At 38.1% G+C, this 17,820-nt stretch overlaps 1 protein-coding gene across 4 annotated transcripts in view; it reads left to right on the top strand.

The window, feature by feature from the left end:
- ANKRD44 (ankyrin repeat domain 44) overlaps positions 1 to 17,820 on the top strand; it is a 381,499-nt gene that overhangs the window by 281,949 nt on the left and 81,730 nt on the right. For all 4 annotated transcript variants that reach the window (XM_049888893.1, XM_049888894.1, XM_049888892.1 and 1 more), the window contains exon 16: positions 859 to 970. In XM_049888893.1, the coding sequence (XP_049744850.1) occupies positions 859 to 970 (112 nt within the window). The remainder of the gene's footprint in view (positions 1 to 858; positions 971 to 17,820) is intronic.

Raw genomic sequence — 17,820 nt, 5'->3', positions numbered from 1 at the left:
CCATATACACCGTGGTCCCATAAGGTCATAATAGAGTTCAGTAATACTGATCGGATAATGGGACGTAGCAGATGTAACCGGATGTAGCAAATGCAGCAGCTTCCTGCATGCAACACGTGTATCTTCTGTCTCTTGTATACAAAGCAATTGTGCTGCCAGGTGTACAATGGTACAGCACGTATATAACGTATAAAACGTGTCTTGATAGTCATAATAAATGCCTGTGTTACTGGCTTATGTATGTACTGTACTTTCTATCGTCATTTTGATGTGAACTCTCCCTAATTACAAATAAAAAGTTTACCATATAACAGGGTATGCTTTGACTCATGGGCAGCAACATCCAATCTCATGTATGTGCGTCTCGAGTGTTGTAGCATTCTCTCTCTGTTTAATTTTCTTTAAAAAATATTACCGTGAAGTGTATCCTGGCTCCCAAATGCAGTGCCTAGTGATAAGGGCAGCAAGAGGCAAAGGAGAAGTATCAATCTGGAAATGAAATAAAAGGTTATTAAACAATATGAAGGTGGAAAATCAGTGAATGCTATGGCTCGTGATTTAGGCTTGTTTGCACAACGTCCCAATCACATAATGTCCTATTTACAGAACGTATTGTGATTGTGAAAGTTTATTGACACATAACTATAAAGCCTAAGAAAATACACACACACACACACGCACACACACACACACACACCTTTATACCTCATGAAACTTCATTACTGTAGGATTTCTAAAGAAATACTAAAATTTTACCAAGTACTTTGTGGGATATGCACAGAAGGAGGTAATTTACATTGATTATCCCTTTTGGCCCAGAGATGTTTTCTAAATAACACTCCGTCTTTATATTTACAGATGTTTAGAGTTTCTGCTTCAGAATGATGCAAACCCCTCTCTCCGGGACAAGGAAGGTTACAATAGCGTACATTATGCTGCTGCTTATGGCCACAGGCAGTGTCTGGAGTTGGTGAGTAGTTTTTTTTTTTTTTTTCTTCTCTAACACACACACACAGACCTGAAATTGCTGGTCTTAACTTCTCAACGAATACTCTCACTGCCTAATTAAGTCTTACCACTAGAAATCTCCTTGAAGATATTCTGTGGTAAGCAATTAAACTGTTTCACTTTATGATATGTAATCTGTCTATTCCATTTCTGTCCATCCTAAACTCAGAGCTGACAATTGACTCTTCTACATTAACTTGGGCTGGGATGTTACCCCTGTGTATAAAGACAGTTGGTATTTTTAAAGATGGTTAAAATGCATCAAATAAGCTCAGTCTATATTTTTATATTTCAAGTTGCAAACTTCATATCCCAAAGACAATAATAGTGTCGTATGATGACTCATATAACTGTTTGCCTTACGGGTTTGTCATGGTGTTGAGGGCACTGATACTGGCTTGCAGTTCCTACCCTACTGGGCCTCTAATTGCTTCAGAATCTTTATGTTGCAGAGAGAATCTAACATTGGGTAAAACGTTTTCTTCTAAAGCAGTGGTTATTGTAGTAGCATAGGCTCCAGGATCAAACTACCTTAATGTTAGAATCCCAGCTTTGTCCCCTTATTATCTGAGCTTGGGTAAGCTTCTTAATCACTCTGAGACAATTTTCCCATCTGCAAAATGGAGGTCAGTTAGACTTTTGTCATAAGAATGTCAAGGTTTAAGTATCCGAGCCCTGGTGGCACAGTAGTTAAGAGCTCAGCTGCTAACCAAAAAGTCGGTAGTTTGAATTCACCAGTGGCTCCTTGAAAACCCTACTGGGCAGTTCTTCTCTGTCCTATAGGGTTGCTATGAGTCAAAATCGACCCAATTGCAATGGGTATACATGTGAAATACCTAGCCTGGTATAGGAAGTGTTTAATAAATGTCACACAACTACAAACAAATAAGGCATTCTTTTCTGAGATAGCTGTAGGTGAACTGATTTTAGAATACCTCGGAACATAGTACTTATAGTTTAAGAAAAGACATTGACAAGGGCGCAAGCAGAATTTACTGAGATTTCCAAACCATCAAAAATTTGAAATCTATAGTGATCAAGAAACACGTGGGATTTTGGAGTCTGACACTCCCCTATTGGTATAGATCGTGAGATGCAAGCTTAAGTGCCCACAGGGACCAGAAAGGTAAATGAGTGAAGTGAGCCCAGGTGGAAACAGGAGGAGTGGTGGGGATTATGGGAAACAGAGCACATGTTCTTTCTAAACCCAGAAGCTGCTAGTCACTCCAGCTGATTGAGGCCAGGTGACAATGCATGCTCAAGGTTGCCAGATCTCTAGTGTTTCAAGAGAAGCTAGAAATATGGACTTTTTATATGAAACTTCTTGTTTTTAAAACACTGGATGATGGGGGCAGGGAAATGAGGGGTTCATGGCTGAATCTTGCTTGCAGGCCACGATTTTGCACCATTTTTCATTCAGTTATACTAGGATACACTAGGTATCCCAAACTGACTTTTCTCTGGTCCAGTAACAAGCACCACCTTTCCTGACTGGACTCAACTCTTTTCCTTGTCCTTTCAAAAGAAGAAGTTCTACTTTTCAGAGTTATTCAGAGGTGTGTCTAGAGAAACACTTGAACTTCATCAACTTCACAGTCTATTTAGAAAGATAAGAGGCAGAGAGGCAGGGAACAGTGGTGTTCGATGTCTACACAGAAATGACTGAATAATTCCCCACCTATTTCATCTATCTTCGGCTTGTTGCTGGTTTCAAAGGGCTTCACTTAGGATTGTCCTTACTGTATTTCTTTTAACTATGAATGTGGGAAAATTCTCACAAAGGTCACCCAGTTTGGAAATAAAAAGTTGATTATTCTAGTGTTGTTTTTTGTTGCATTTATTGGTGAATTGTTCTCATGGATGCTAAAGATTACCTTGTTTGATCCTTGTGGGTGGCTTTTTTTTTTTTTTTTTTCCAGTTTTCTAGTTTGGATTCCATCATAGTTCCTGTTCTGTGACTATGTAAAAAACCACACTAAAAGTTAGTGACTTAAAACAACAATAATTATTGATTATCTTTCACTGTTTCTGTGGGTCAGGAATTCAAGAGAGCAAAGCAGTTCTGGATAAGGGTATCCTAGTAACTGGGGCTGAGTAATCTCCAAGACTTCTTTACTCCTGTGTCTATGGCTTGGGCTAGAAGACTCAAACAGAGAGAGGTTTAGTGGGCTTCTCTCTATATATGTGGTTTCCTCACATGGTCTATTCAAGATGGCACTTCCAGAGTAGCTGGTACCTTACATGGTAGCCTAGGGATCCAAAGGCCTCTGTCCCAGGAGAGAAAGAGAGAAAACCCCTATCACTTCCATGATCTAGCTTTGGAAATCATGCAGCGTCACTTCTGCTGCACATAGTGGTTAAGGCATATACCCACAAAATCCAGCCCACATTCAAGGAAAGGTGAAGTAAACTCCACCTTTTAAAGAATTTGTCAAAGACTTTGTGGACTTGTGCAAAATCACAGCTCTGGTCAATGGAAGAAATGGGACCACAAATCAGGACTCCTGATTTCATATGAATTGGCCTAGTCTACCACACCATTCTGACATTCTTTGCAGGTTAAAGCCCTACCCCTCTTCCCACCACTACCCTAGGCTTTTAAACATAGAGCAAAAGCTTGGTAGGAATTGGTTAAGATATAAGGACATGTCACTTCTGTCCCCTGACACCGGCAGTGCTATGAAAGCTGGTGTAGACCTATTAGTAAATGTAGCATTATGTTTAGATCCCACATAAGAAAAGCTTTTGATAAAATGTGTGTGTGTGCATGTGCGTGTGTGCGTGTGCATGTGCGTGTGTGTGTGTGAGGGTTACTGCTGTAACTACCCATTAGGAGCCTGCTTTCAATATGTACTTAAACTACAGCTGTCTTTAATTGGTTCCTCTATGAAAACCATATGTCATAAATGAACATACACACTTTTATTTCAAATTTATTATTGCAGTCTTAATAACTTGTACTGTTTTAAAGCACTTTAATGAGTTATCTTTAATCCCATAGTGTCGTAGCTATGAAAATAATTATTTGTCCTATAACACTGTCTTTCTATGTAAATGATACATTGCACATGACTTTTAATATTAGGAAAGCCATTTTGAGACCATTGTTACTGTTTTCCAAGGTAAAGGATTTTCTCTCCACAAGTAGTTTCATAAATTCTGACTGATAATGAAATTACGTCTTCGATTAGATCAGCGCGTGTCCTATGTGATTTACAAAGAGATAACAGGTAGAGAAGATAGTGGAAAATTTATTTGCACTATCAGGTGAAAAGGACCAGATTATCAATATAAACTGGTAGGAGTGGCACCACTGTTTGCTTTTAGGAAAGAATCTCAGTGGGCCATTTGTAACACAGATGTGATGGAATTCCCCTCTCATTTTCTAGAATGATTATAGTTGGATTGAAAGTTCTATGTATTCCATTGGAATCCATCCTAAAATTCCTCTTGGGTGCAGTCTGCACTAAACAAAGACCTTAAGCAGACTATAAACATTCTTATACTCTGATAGCTCCCAATCAAAACAAAACGCAAATGGCCAATCCTGGATTTTCCTCTAGGAGTGGCATCAAAGAGCTAAACTGTTACAGGTATCTTATCCCCACTGCTGGCCCCACCCAACTGTGAGCACATTTGGAAGGAGACCAGGCAGGATCAATGAGTCTGGAAGAAAGGGAGAGGGAATAGGGCCTGTCAATGGGTTTCAGTTTTTTTTTTTTTTTAATATCAATATAAGTGAAGAGGTGTGTTTTGGGGGGAAGGCACCTTCTCTAATTTATGTTCCCTCTCTCTATAAGAACCCAGTACCTCATATTCCTTAAAACTCCCAGTTCCTTCTGTACTAGATATTAGGAAAACAAAACAATTACTCAATGCACTAAGAGGTGAATTTCTAAAACTTTCACCGCTGGCATGCCAACCTTCTCCCTCACCTCACAACACACATACCCCAGTCCTCCCTGGGGTCATCACTTAACCAGTTGGTCCTGACTCTCTGCTAGGTGCTAGAGGTGCACCCATGAAAAGACATGCTCTGGAAGCTCTAGACAGCTTATCTCATGAGCCTGAGAGCAGGAACTGTGAAGGAAGACCTTTCTTTACTTCATATCCCCTAACCTATGCTTCTGGCCTATGGAAGGAATATAAAGAGTAATAGTATTTGTCTGTAAATCAGGGCTTTGAAGTGGTTCAGTCCAGTTCAAACCCCTGCTGAGAATTTGCATTTCTAACAGACCAAGGACTTTGGGAGCTAGAGTAGGATGGAAGAGGATGGGTGGCCATCAGAGCCAGCTGATTTGTGCAGTTGATGAAGTTTGTCTTGGTCCTTCCTCCCATGTAGTTAATTACTGTGATTATGCATATCATTAAATATGTATCATTAATTTTGATGTATCCTTTATTTGACTCTGACATTTAACTTGGTCCATGCTTACTTGGCATTCATGGTTTGAGGCTTATGTCTGTGACCATAAGCTTGAAATTTGTAGGCTATATTTTGTATATTCTATCTTGCTATATCAAAAAAGGAACAGAAATTGTGATTTTAGTTATTTTCACTCTGCTTCCCTTATATAGACTTATATTGAGTTAAGTCTGTGAGCAAACAAATTCTGGAAATTGCTATGAATCTCTTAGTCAGGATAGATAGCCAAGGTTCAGAATTCTGCCAAGCCTACCCACTTAAGCCAGTGTTCTTGCCTGGTCTTGATCAAAGATGTATGTAGTCGGTATGGAAGCAAAAATCTGCCCACAAGATGTACTGAGAGCTGCAATCAGTCATATTCAATTGGGCTCAAAATATCAAAGCAGAGTGTGGGAGGCTTAGCCAATAAAGCATCTTGTGTCTGAATAAAAGTGATGTTTGAGTGGAGGAAGGGAGTTGGAAAAGGAGACCTCTAAGTCTCCCTTTTCCTCTATCTGGAATATGATTTTAGTGACTCCAAAAAGAAAAATCAGGGAATCATGCCCCTATTTGGAATATGCATGTCTATATTGGCATACTGTTTTTCTTTAATAATATTAAAGTTTTGTCTGTAAATCAGAGCTTTGAACTGGTTCAGTCCAGCTCAAACCCTTGCTGAGAATTTGCATTTCTAACAAGTTCCCAGGTGATGGTAATGCTGCTGGTTAGGGACCAATTCTGAACAACCACTAGTAAAGCAGTTGTGGTCAAAATTTATTATACTTAAGAATCACCTGGGGATATTGTTAAATGGTAGATTCTGATTTAGTATATCTAGGGTGGAAATGCATATTTTCAGCAGGGGTTTGAATCAGAATGAAATGGTTCAAAGCCCTACTGTGAATATAAAGACCTTTGTGGCTTTGTTATTAAAATGGAAAAAGGTATGTGCCAATATAATTACATAAAGTACCTATAGAAATTTAGAGAAATTTTTTAAAAACTCTAGGCCTCTGATGAAATAGAGTCCAAGATTTTGCCATGCCAAATCATTTGGAATTTGGCTGCTTCCACTGGACCTTTTCCCCTTTTCGCTGTTGCGAGTGAACTTGAGCTTCAGCTGGGAGAGTATGTGGGGATGACAAATGTTCCTGCATGTATGCTCTAGGAATTCCTGGGATTCTCTAAAGACAGAATGAAGACATCAATATCTCAGGCAGCTGAATACTGATATTATGCTGCTTTCAAATAAACTGCTCAATGTTTTGGGCTGTTTCTTGTGTTAGTCACAGGACTTTAAGAAAACCATTACCATCTGGCTTTGAGTATATATACGTATACGTATAAGATTTACTTACATTGGTGAAGTCTAATTATGCTCCTGAAGACTAAGAAAACAGGATTATAGAAGAGGAGTTAAAAACCAGAGAGCTCTTAAGTGTTCATTGGAGGACAAGCAGATGAAAACCCAGCAAACTTGAACCCCAGGCCCAAACAAGTCTCTGATGACCTTTTTCTACCCCCAGAGGTACTGCTAAGAGATGGATTGGGGGATATGCATTTTTTTATGACCTCCCAGCAGGCAGTCTTCCAATGGGCAGTGTACTCTGGAAATCTCAACAATACTGGTCTTGTTTTTTCTTCTATTTACTTCAGCTTTGAAGAAGAGCATGAGATCTTAGGGGAGCTCTCATTAAGGGAGGGGCCTGAGAGGTGGACATGGATATTTTGATGCCACTGGCAGTTCACTCACTACTATGAATATAAATATAAGTCCACAAAGTTTGAATTATAATTTGGATGTGAGTCAATATTCAGAATAGTGAAAGACATATTTTATGACAAAATGTTCTATTTATTTCTTTGTAATATGGCAGAAAAAAATTTTTTAGCTTAAGTATAAATCCACTTGGCATTTGATGAAAGAAACATTCAAAAGGATGTTAAAATAGAATAATTTCAGTCTCACCTGCTGTTGAGGGCCCAGGACAGTGGGGCCGTTGCCCAAATTTCAAAGTGAGACACCAGTTTATCAATCCATGGCCCCCTTACTCATTTCTAAGGTCAGCATCGAGGAGAAGTTGGAGATCAGAGGGATGATTTCTTTGGAGACAGCTCTGCTTTGAGGCCCACTCATCTATACAGAAGGAGAAGGGGTGCTTTCTTGACCCAAGCTTAGCGAGAGAAGCTTCATTGAGGCTTCTTGGATATCTGATCTGTGTTCCATGCAATTTAGGGGACACAGTGGACTGATATGTGATAAATCTAAAGGCTGAACAGCTCTGACTAGAGCTTGCTTGCCAAGCAGTTAAATGAAACGAGGGCGGTGTTTGAGAAATAACTCTGCCCCTGCCAATGATGGATCAAAAGTACATGTTTCCTCATTTCTACATGTGACCAAAGGGCAGAGCTGGCCTGAGGTTCTCCTGGGTTGCCTGGAGGAGTGGAGAGACCAAGGATATCTAAAGGGAAGGGAGGAATATAAGCAACCAGCAGAGAAGTGCATTCAACCTGGTAGAGGGAATTATAGGTGAGAGATTGTGTGGTGGGGTGGGGAGGTAAGGAGGGAGGTCATTGGAAAACCTAAGTAAGTATCCCAGGAATAGACAGTTTTAAACATCTGACCCAGTCTGAGGAAATCTCTGCCAGAGGATACCAGTCAGTTAGACTGTCCTTGCCCCATTATGTATCTCCTTTCCCTCTCCCCCTTCAGTCCTGGAGGGGGCAGAGGCAGCCATGAGGGACCAGGAGGAGGAGAAGCCCTAGGCTGGAACACAGAGAAGTCAGCCTTGTCCCCTTGCCCACTGCAACCCTTGGGGGCAGGGGGCAAGGACAAACTTCAACATTAAACAGTATTCAAAGCTTGTGATGATTACACTGGAATAGGCATGTTAATTACTGACAGAAGTTTTGTTTGTAACTAAAGTGCCCAGAGATCTTTTTATTATTTGCTGGAGATGCAGGAAAACTAGGGACTTTCCTTCTCAAGTTTTATAAATTCTGTTTGACAGTTGAAGCAAAAATTTAAATCTGAGTTGTTTTAAATGTATATAAGAGGAGGTAGTTAAGATAATTACTTTATAAACGGAGGAGGAAAAATTGATGTAAAAAGAGATAACATTTCTACACGTCACTCAAACTGGTAAGATGACAACAGCAGTAAACTGTGATAAGTTGTAAATATATAGAACAATCACAAAAAAGCTGTACGAAGAAATATACTCAAAAACACTGTAAAAAAATTAAAATGGAACTCTTAAAAATGTTTAAGTAACCCATAGAAAGGCAGGAAAAAGAAAATTGAAACGAAAAACAGAACAAACTGAACGCAATAAACAAGGCAGACTTCAGCTCTAACATCAATAATGACGGTAAATGTAAATGGTCTAAATACACTGATTAAAAGGGAGAACTGGAAGAGTGGATTTAAAAACATGATCCAACTATATGCTGTCTATAAGAAACTCACTTCAGCTATAATGGTATAGGCAGGTTAAGAGTAAAAGGATGGAAAAAGATATATTATGCAAATACTAATAAAAGAACTTAGAAATGGATAATGGTAATGGTTGAACAACATGTAAGCATAACTAATGTCGCTCAATTGTACATGCGAAGAATGTTGAAGAGACAAACAATTTGTTATGTATATATTTACCACACACAAAAAAATCGCATGTTAAATCCTGTGTAAAAATCCTATGTGGTAAAATCAGATAAAGTAAGCTTCAGAGCAAAGAAAATTACTAGAAGCAAAGAGAAACATTACACAATGATAGAAGAGTCCATTCACTAAGAAGACATAGCAATCCTAAATGTCTATGTGCCAAAAACAGAGCTGCAAAATATGTGAAGCAAAAACAGATAGAACTGAAAGGAGAAATACACAAATCCACAATTATAGTCAGAGATTTCAGCACTTTTCTCTCACAGTAACTGATAGAACAGCTAGACAGAAAATCAGGAGAAATATTTTAAAAATTCAATTACACCATCAAACAAAAGAATCTAGTGGACATTTATAGAACACTCCACACAAAAAAGCAGAATACATTTTTTTTAAAGTTCTCATAGGACATTTACATAGATAGATTATATTCTGGGCTATAAAACAAACCTCAACACATGTAAAAATACTGAAATTATAGAGAATATATTCTCTGATCACAATGGAGTCAAACTAGAAATGAGTAACAGAGAGATACTGGGATAATATTCTTGGAACACTTGGGATGCTTGAAAATGAAACAACCGACTTCTAAATAATCCATAGGTCAAAGAGGAATTCTCATGGGAAATAAAAAAAAAATACATTATACTGAATGAAAATGAAAATACATACAACATATCAAAACTTTGAGACACAGCTAAAGCAGTGCTGAGAAAGAAATTTATAGCACTAAATGCTACATTGAAAAGAGAAAAAGTCTCAAATCAATGATCTAAGCTTCAAAGAGCAAAACAAGCTCAAAACAAGCAGAAAGAAGGAAATAACAAAGAACAGCAATCAATGAAATTAAAACAGAAAAGCAATGGAGAAGATCAATGAAACAAAGAACTGGTTCTTTGCAAAGATCAATAAAACTGACGAACCTCTAGCAAGATTGATTAAAAAAAGAGAGAGAGAAAACATAGAGTATCAATATCAGATATAAAATAGGGAACATGACAACAGACCCTGAAGACATCAAAAGGATAAGGGAATACTATTTATTAATAACTCTACAGACATAAATTTGATAACTTAGATGTAATGCACCAATTCCTTGAAAAACACAAACTACCACAACTCATGCAACATAAAATAGTTAATTTGAATTTTTATAACTATTCAGGAAATTGACATTGTAATTTAAAATCTTCCAAAAAAGAAATCTCAGGTCCAGATGGTTTCACTGGAGAATTCTTCCAAAAGTTTAAGAAGGATTAACACCAATTCTACGCAGTTTCTTCCAGAAAATAGAAGGGGTGGAAACAGTTTCCAAATCATTTTATGAAGCTAGTATTACCCTGATACCAAAACCAGACAAAGAAGGTGTGAAAAAAAAAAAAAAAAGAAAACTAGAACAAATATCCCTCATAAATATAGACAAAAAAACCCCTTAAAATATTAACAGCAGAATTTAACAATATATAAAAAGAATTATACACCATGACCAAGTGGGATGTATTTCAGGGATGCAAAACTGTTTCAATATTTGAAAATCAATCAATGTGATCTACTGTATTAGCAGGCTAAAGAAAAATCACGTGATTATTGTCATGGATTGAATTGTGTCCCTCCAAAAATTTGTGTCAACTTGGTTAGGCCATGTGTGGTTGTCCTCCATTTTGTGATTTTCCTATGTATTATAAATCATAATCTCTGCCTGTGGTTAAAGAGGATTAGGGTGGGGTGTAATACCCTTGTTTAGGCCACATTCCTGATCCCTGGGGTGTGGGCTGCACCACCTTTTATCTTTCAAGAGATAAAAGGAAAAGGAAACAAGCAGAGAGTTGGGGACCTCATACCACCAAGAAAGCAACACCAGGAGCAGAGCGTGTCCTTTGGTCCTGGGGTCCCTGCACCTGAGAAGCTCCTCAACCAAGGGAAGATTGAGAACAAGGACCTTCCTCCAGAGCCGACAGAGACAGAAAGCCTTCCCCGGAGCTGGCACCCTGAATTTGGACTCCTAGCCTACTAGACTGTGAGAAAAATTTCTCTTTGTTAAAGCCATCTACTTATGGTATTTCTGTTATGGCAGCACTAGATGACTAAGACAATTATGTTAATCAACGCAGAAAAAGCTGTTGAAGAAATTTAACACCCATTCATGATAAAAGCTCTCAGAAGAATAGGAAAAAAGCTGAACATCCTTAACTTTTAAAGAGCATTTACCTAAGCCCTACAGCTAATATTGTACTTAATGGTGAAAGACTGAATACTTTCCCCCTCAAACTGGGTACAAGTCAAGGAGTTCTGCTTTCACCACTCTTACTCAATATTATGCAGGAAGTTCTACCCAGAGAAATAAGGCAAGAAAAATAAATATTAGACTTACAGATTGGAAAGAAAGAAATAAAACTGTTCCTATTTGCAGATGACATGACCGTCTACATAGAAAACCCTAAGGAATCTACAAAAGAAAAAAATTATAAGTGGGTTCAGCAAGGTCACAGAATATAAGATAAGCATACGAACATCAATTTTATTTCTATATACTGACATTGGCCATGCAGACACTGGAATTAAAAATATAATATCATTTACAATTGCTAAAAAATGAAATGTGGAGCTTGTATGCTGCAAACTACAAAATGCTAATGAAACAAATCAAAGGAGATTTAAATAAATGGAGAGACATTGTGTTTGTGAATTAGAAGGCTTGATATAGTAAAGATATTGTTTTCCCCCAAATTGATCTATATGTTTAATGCAATTCCTATTAAAATCCCAGCAAGGTTTTCTTTTTTTTTTTGTAGAGGCAAAATTACTCAAAATTTTATATGGCATGACAAAAGAACAAGAATAGGTTAAACAATTTTGAAAAAGAAGAATAAAGTTGGAATCAGTCTACCCAATCTCAAGATTTATTATATACTTGCAGTAATCAAAACTGTGCAGTATTGGCAGAGGGATAAACACATAACTCAATGGAATAGAATAAAGCACCAGACAAATATGCCCAACTGATTTTTAACAAAGGTGCAAAAGCAATTCAATAAAGGAAAAGTAGCCTTTTCAACAAATGGTGCTGGTGCAATTGAACATTCCTGGGCAAAAAAAGAAAAATCTCACACCTTAGACAAACATTAAATCAAAATGGATCACAGACTTAAATGTAAAACATAAAACAGGAGAAAATCATCACAATCTAGGACTAGGCAAATAGCTTTCACACCTGAAAAAAAAAAAGTTTGATAAATTGAACTTCATCAAAATTAAAATGTTTTGCCTCTGTATATGACAGAAGGGGATATGCAGATGGCAGATAAGCACATGAAGGATGTTCAACATCCTTAGCCAATTTAAACCACAATGAGATACCGCTACACACCTATCAGAATGGCTAAAATCAGAAATAGTGACGACACCAAGTGCTTGCGAGGATGCAGAGAAAGCGATCACTCACCTATTGCTGGTGGCAGTGTAAAATGATAACAGCCACTCTGCAAAACAGTTTGTCAGTTTCTTAAAAAGCTGAACATTCAATTATCGTATGACCTAGTAATTGCACAACTGGGTATTTATCCCAGAGAAATGAAAACTTATGTTTACCCAAAAGCCTATGGATGAATGTTTATAGCAGCTTTATTTTTAAAAGCCAAAAACTGGAAACAACTCAGATGTCTTTCAGTGGGTGAATAGTTAAGCAAACTGTGGTACATCCATAACATGGAATGCTACTCAGCAATTAAAAGGAATGAATTATTGATACACACAACAACCTAGATGAATCTCCAGAAAATTATGCTGAGTGTAAAAGCCAACCCTAAAAGACTGTATACTATATGATTATTGAAATAACAAAATTACAGAGATGGAGAACAGATCAGTGATTGCTGGGGGATAAGAAGGGTGTCATGGTGTGGAAGGTAGTGTGACTATGAAAAGGCAACGTGAGGGATGTATGTGGTAATGGAAATGTTCTGTATCTTGACTGCATCAAGTTATTAGTAGCTTGTATTTGTATCATTACCCTGCTTGTGATATTGTACTAAAGTTTTGTAAAATGTTGCAATTGGGGGAAACTGGGTAAAGGGTTCATGGGATCTCTCTGTATTATTTCTTACAATTGAATGTGAATCTACAGTTACTTAAAATTAAATGTTTAATTATCTAAGGAAAACAACATGTTTAGAAGAAAATGGATATCTTGGCAAATGAAGTTGCTTGGCCCTTAACTGTATTGCTTTAATGAACACCTGATATGGAAATACAGCTCTGCTACTAGATTGTGCATTTTGAGGACAGGGACATTCCCACTCAACTTTTTCTGAAAGGTAGTCTAAGAGAGTGATATAGCTTGTGGATCCTGGAGCCAAATCAAATTCAGATTCTGCTCTTTACTAGCATTATGACCTTGGTTGAATATCTGTGTTCCTTAATTTCCGCATTTGTAAAATGTGCATAATGATAATACCTAATTCATAAGGTTGTTATGTGGATTCTGTAAGTCAATACATATAAAGTGCCCAGCACATAGTATTGGTATTCAGTCAATTCCTGGAGTCTTGTTTGTCACCAGTGCCTTCATTGCAGGTTGGACTTCTTCCTTCAGTTCTTGTTCATCAGTTCTTGATCATATGCTACCTCCTGAAATGGTTGAAGGTCAACCAATTCTTTTTGGTACAGTGACTTTGTGTATTCCTTCCATATTCTTTTGATGTGTCACTTAATATTTTCACCCTAGAAAACCCTTCAATGTTGCACTTTGAGGCTTGAAATTTCTCTTCAGTTCTTTCAGCTTGAGAAATGCCAAGCATATTCTTTCCTTTTTGTTTTCTAAGTCTAGGTCTTTGCGCATTTCATTATGATACTTATCTTCTTGAGCCGCCCTTTGAAATCTTCTGTTCAGCTTTTACTTCATCATTTCTTCCTTTCACTTTAGCTGTTTGATGTTCAAGAACAAGTTTCTTCTGACATCCATTTTGATCTTTTCTCTCTTTCCTGTCTTTTAATGACCTCTTACTTTCTTCTTGTATGATGTCTTTGATCTCATTCCACAACTCGTCCAGGCTTCAGTCAGTAGTACTGAATGCATCAGATCTGTTCTTGAGATGGTTTCTAAATTCAGGTGGAAAACGTTCAAGGTCATACTTTGGCTCTTGTGGACTTGTTTTAATTTTTTTCAGTGTCAACTGGAACTTGCATATGAGTAACATGCAACTTGAACTTGCATATAAGTTCCAAAGTTGGACCCTGGCCTTGTTCTGACTGATGATATTGAGCTTCTCCATTATCTCTTTCCACAGATGTAGTCAGTTTGATTCCTGTGTATACCATCTGGTGAGGCCCATGTGTATAGTCACAATTTATATTGTTGAAAACAGATATTTGCATGCAGAAGTCATTGGTCTTGCAAAATTCTATCATGTGATTTCCGGCATCATTTCTATCACCAAGGCCATATTTTCCAACTACTGTTCCTTCTTATTTGTTTCCAACTTTCACGTTCTATTCACCAGCAATTATCAATGCATCTTGATTGCATGTTTGACCAATTGTAGACTGCAGAAGTTGGTAAAAATCTTCAATTTCCTCATCTTTGACATTAGTTATTGGTGCATAAATTTGAATGATAATCGTATTAACTGGTCTTTACTGTAGGTTTATGGATATTGTCCTATCACTGACAGCATTGTACTTCAGGATGGATCTTGAAATGTTCTTTTGATGATGAATGCAACACCATTTTTCTTCAATTTGCCATTTCTGGCATAGTATACCATATGATTGTTCAGCTCAAAATGCCCAATACCAGTCCATTTCAGCTCACTAACATCTAGGATATTGATGTTTGTACGTTCCATTTCATTTTGAATGACTTCCAGTTTTCCTAGATTCATACTTTGTACATTCCACGTTCTCATTACTAATGGATGTTCGCAGCTATTTCTTCTCATTTCAAGTCATGCCACGTCAGCAAATGGAGGTCCTGAAAGCTTGACTCCATCCACATCATTAAGGTCAACTCTCCTTTGAGGAGGCAGCTCTTTCCCAGTCATATTTTCAGTGCCTTCCAACCTGAGGGCCTTATCTTCTGGCACTGTATCAGACAATGTTCCACTGCTATTCATAAGCTTTTCACTGGCCACTTTTTTCAGAAGTAGGTCCTTCTTCCTAGTCCATCTTAGTCTGGAAGCTCAGCTGAAACCTATCCACCATGGGTGACCCTGCTTGTATTTGAAATACCAGTGGCATAGTTTCCAGCATCATAGCAACATGCAAGCCACCATGGTACAACAAACTGATAGATGTGTGGGGAATACCAATTGAGATGTTTCAACAAACAGATGCAGCACTGAAAGTGTTCTACTTGTCTATACCAAAAAAATTAGAAGACAGCTACTTGGCCAACTGACTGGAAGAGATTCATATTTGTGCCCATTCTAAAGAAATGTGATCCAGCAGAATGGGGAAATTATCAAACAATATCATTGATATCACATGCAAGTAAAATTTTGCTGAAGATCATTCAAAAGCAGTTGCAGCAGTATATCAACAGGGAACTGCCAGAAATTCACACCGGATTCAGAAGAGGATGTGGAACAAGGAATATCATTGCTGATGTCAGATGGATCTTGGCTGAAAGCACAGAATACCAGAAAGATGTTTACCTGCATTTTATTCACTATGCAAAGGCATTTGACTATGTGGATCATAAAAAATTGTGGATAAAATTATAAAGAATGGGAATTCTAGAACACTTAACTGTGCTCACATGGAACCTGTACATAGACCAAGAGGCAGTCATTCAAACAGAACAAGGGGACACTGTGTGGTTTAAAATCAGGAAAGATGTGTGTCCGGGTTGTATCCTTTCACCATACTTATTGAGTCTGTATGCTGAGCAAATAATCCAAGAAGCTGGACTATATGAAGAAGAACGGGGCATCAGGATTGAAGGAAGACACATTAACAACCTGCAATATGCAGATGACACACGTTGCTTGCTGAAAGTGAAGAGGACTTGAAGCACTTATTGATGAAAATCAAAGACTACAGCCTTCATTATGGATTTCACCTTAACATAAAGAAAACAAAAATCCTCACAACTGAAGCAATAAGCAACATCATGGTAAACAGAGAAAATATTAAAGTTGTCAAGGATTTCATTTTGTTTGGATCCACAATCAGTACCCATGGAAGCAGCAGTCAAAAAATCAAAACACGCTTTGCGTTGGACAAATCTGCTGCAGAAGACCTCTTTAAAGTGTTCAGAAGCAAAGATGTCACTTTGAGTAATAAGGTGCATCTGACTCAAGCCATGATGTTTTCAGTTGCCTCAGATGCATGCAAGAGCTGGACAATGAATAAGGATGACAGAATAATTATTGCCTTTGAATTATGGTGTTGGCAAAGAATATCGAATATACCTAGGACTGCCAGAAGAACGAACAAATCCATCTCGGAAGAAGTACAGCCAGTATGCTCCTTAAAAGCGAGGATGACAAGACTTCGTCTCACATACCTTGGATGTGTTATCAGAGGGACCAGTCCCTGGAGAAGGACATCAGGCTTGGTAAAGTAGAAAAAAAAAAAAAAAAAGTAGAGGGTAAGTGAAAAAGAGGAAGACTCTTGTCTTAGGCTGGGTTCTTTAGAGAAGCAAAACCAGTGTATAAATATATAGAGAGATTTATACCAAGAAATGGCTAACGTGGTTGTACAGGCTGGAACATTCCAAGTCCATGGGTCAGGATAGAGGCTTCTCCTGATTCATGTAGCTGCAGAGGCTACGTGATTGGCAGGTCAGACAGCGGGGCTCTTTCTCACAGGCTGGGAAGTTCGATGAGTCCCAAGATCAGCAGGCAAGACTGCAGGTAAGTTCAAGTCCCAAGAACCGAAGGTCAGACAAACAGGAGCCAGCTGCAGGATCCAGCGTGAGCCAGAATGGCTGCTTATGTTCGATGCAAGCCACACACCCAACCAAGAAAACTTCCTTTCAACTGGTTGGCTACTCACAGCAGATCCCATCATGGGGTGATCACACATGAGAACTCAACATCAAAGTGATCACGACAGTATACAACTCCCAAAACACTGAGAATCATGGCCCATGCAAGTTGACACACAATCTTAACCATCATAACCCTCAACAAGATGGACTGACACAGTGGCTGCAACAATGGGTGGCTCAAGCATAACAACAATTGTGAGGATGGCACAGGACTAGGCAGTGTTTCATTCTCTTGTACATAGAGTTGCTATGAGTTGGAACCGACTCTATGGTACCAAACAACAACAAAAACAGCACATAGTAAAACATTAATGTCTTTGCATCTCTAACATCTAACAGCATCTGACATTCAGTGGGCACTCTGTTAACGTTTTTTTACTGAAGTGGGTTGATACAAAAGCTTAGAATTTATAATATTTTTTTCAGAAGAAAATTTAACTTTTGATTACACTTTTAATATGAAAATCATCCTGCCTTCCCTAAAGCATACCGTACCCGTTGATGTCTTGTTGATTCTGACCCAAAGAAGCAGGCAACAAGTGCTAGTACAACCAAAATAGTGAAGCCAGCCTTGGATCAAACATTGACTTTGAATAAGCCCTTAGTTCATTTATCTATGTGTGTGACCTAAGAGGTAACTTTAACTACACTAACTTTTAGAAAGACAGCCTTATCCAAAACTCAGTGCACACAGCTTAACTGCCCAGGCCCACTCACCTGCACACTCAAGATGTCTGCCACAACATG

This window comes from Elephas maximus, chromosome 6 (genome assembly GCF_024166365.1).
Source record: "Elephas maximus indicus isolate mEleMax1 chromosome 6, mEleMax1 primary haplotype, whole genome shotgun sequence".
NCBI classification, from domain to species: Eukaryota; Metazoa; Chordata; class Mammalia; order Proboscidea; family Elephantidae; genus Elephas; species Elephas maximus.
The sequence above is the reverse complement of the archived record's forward strand: the minus strand, read 5'-3'. Positions and strand labels throughout refer to the sequence as shown.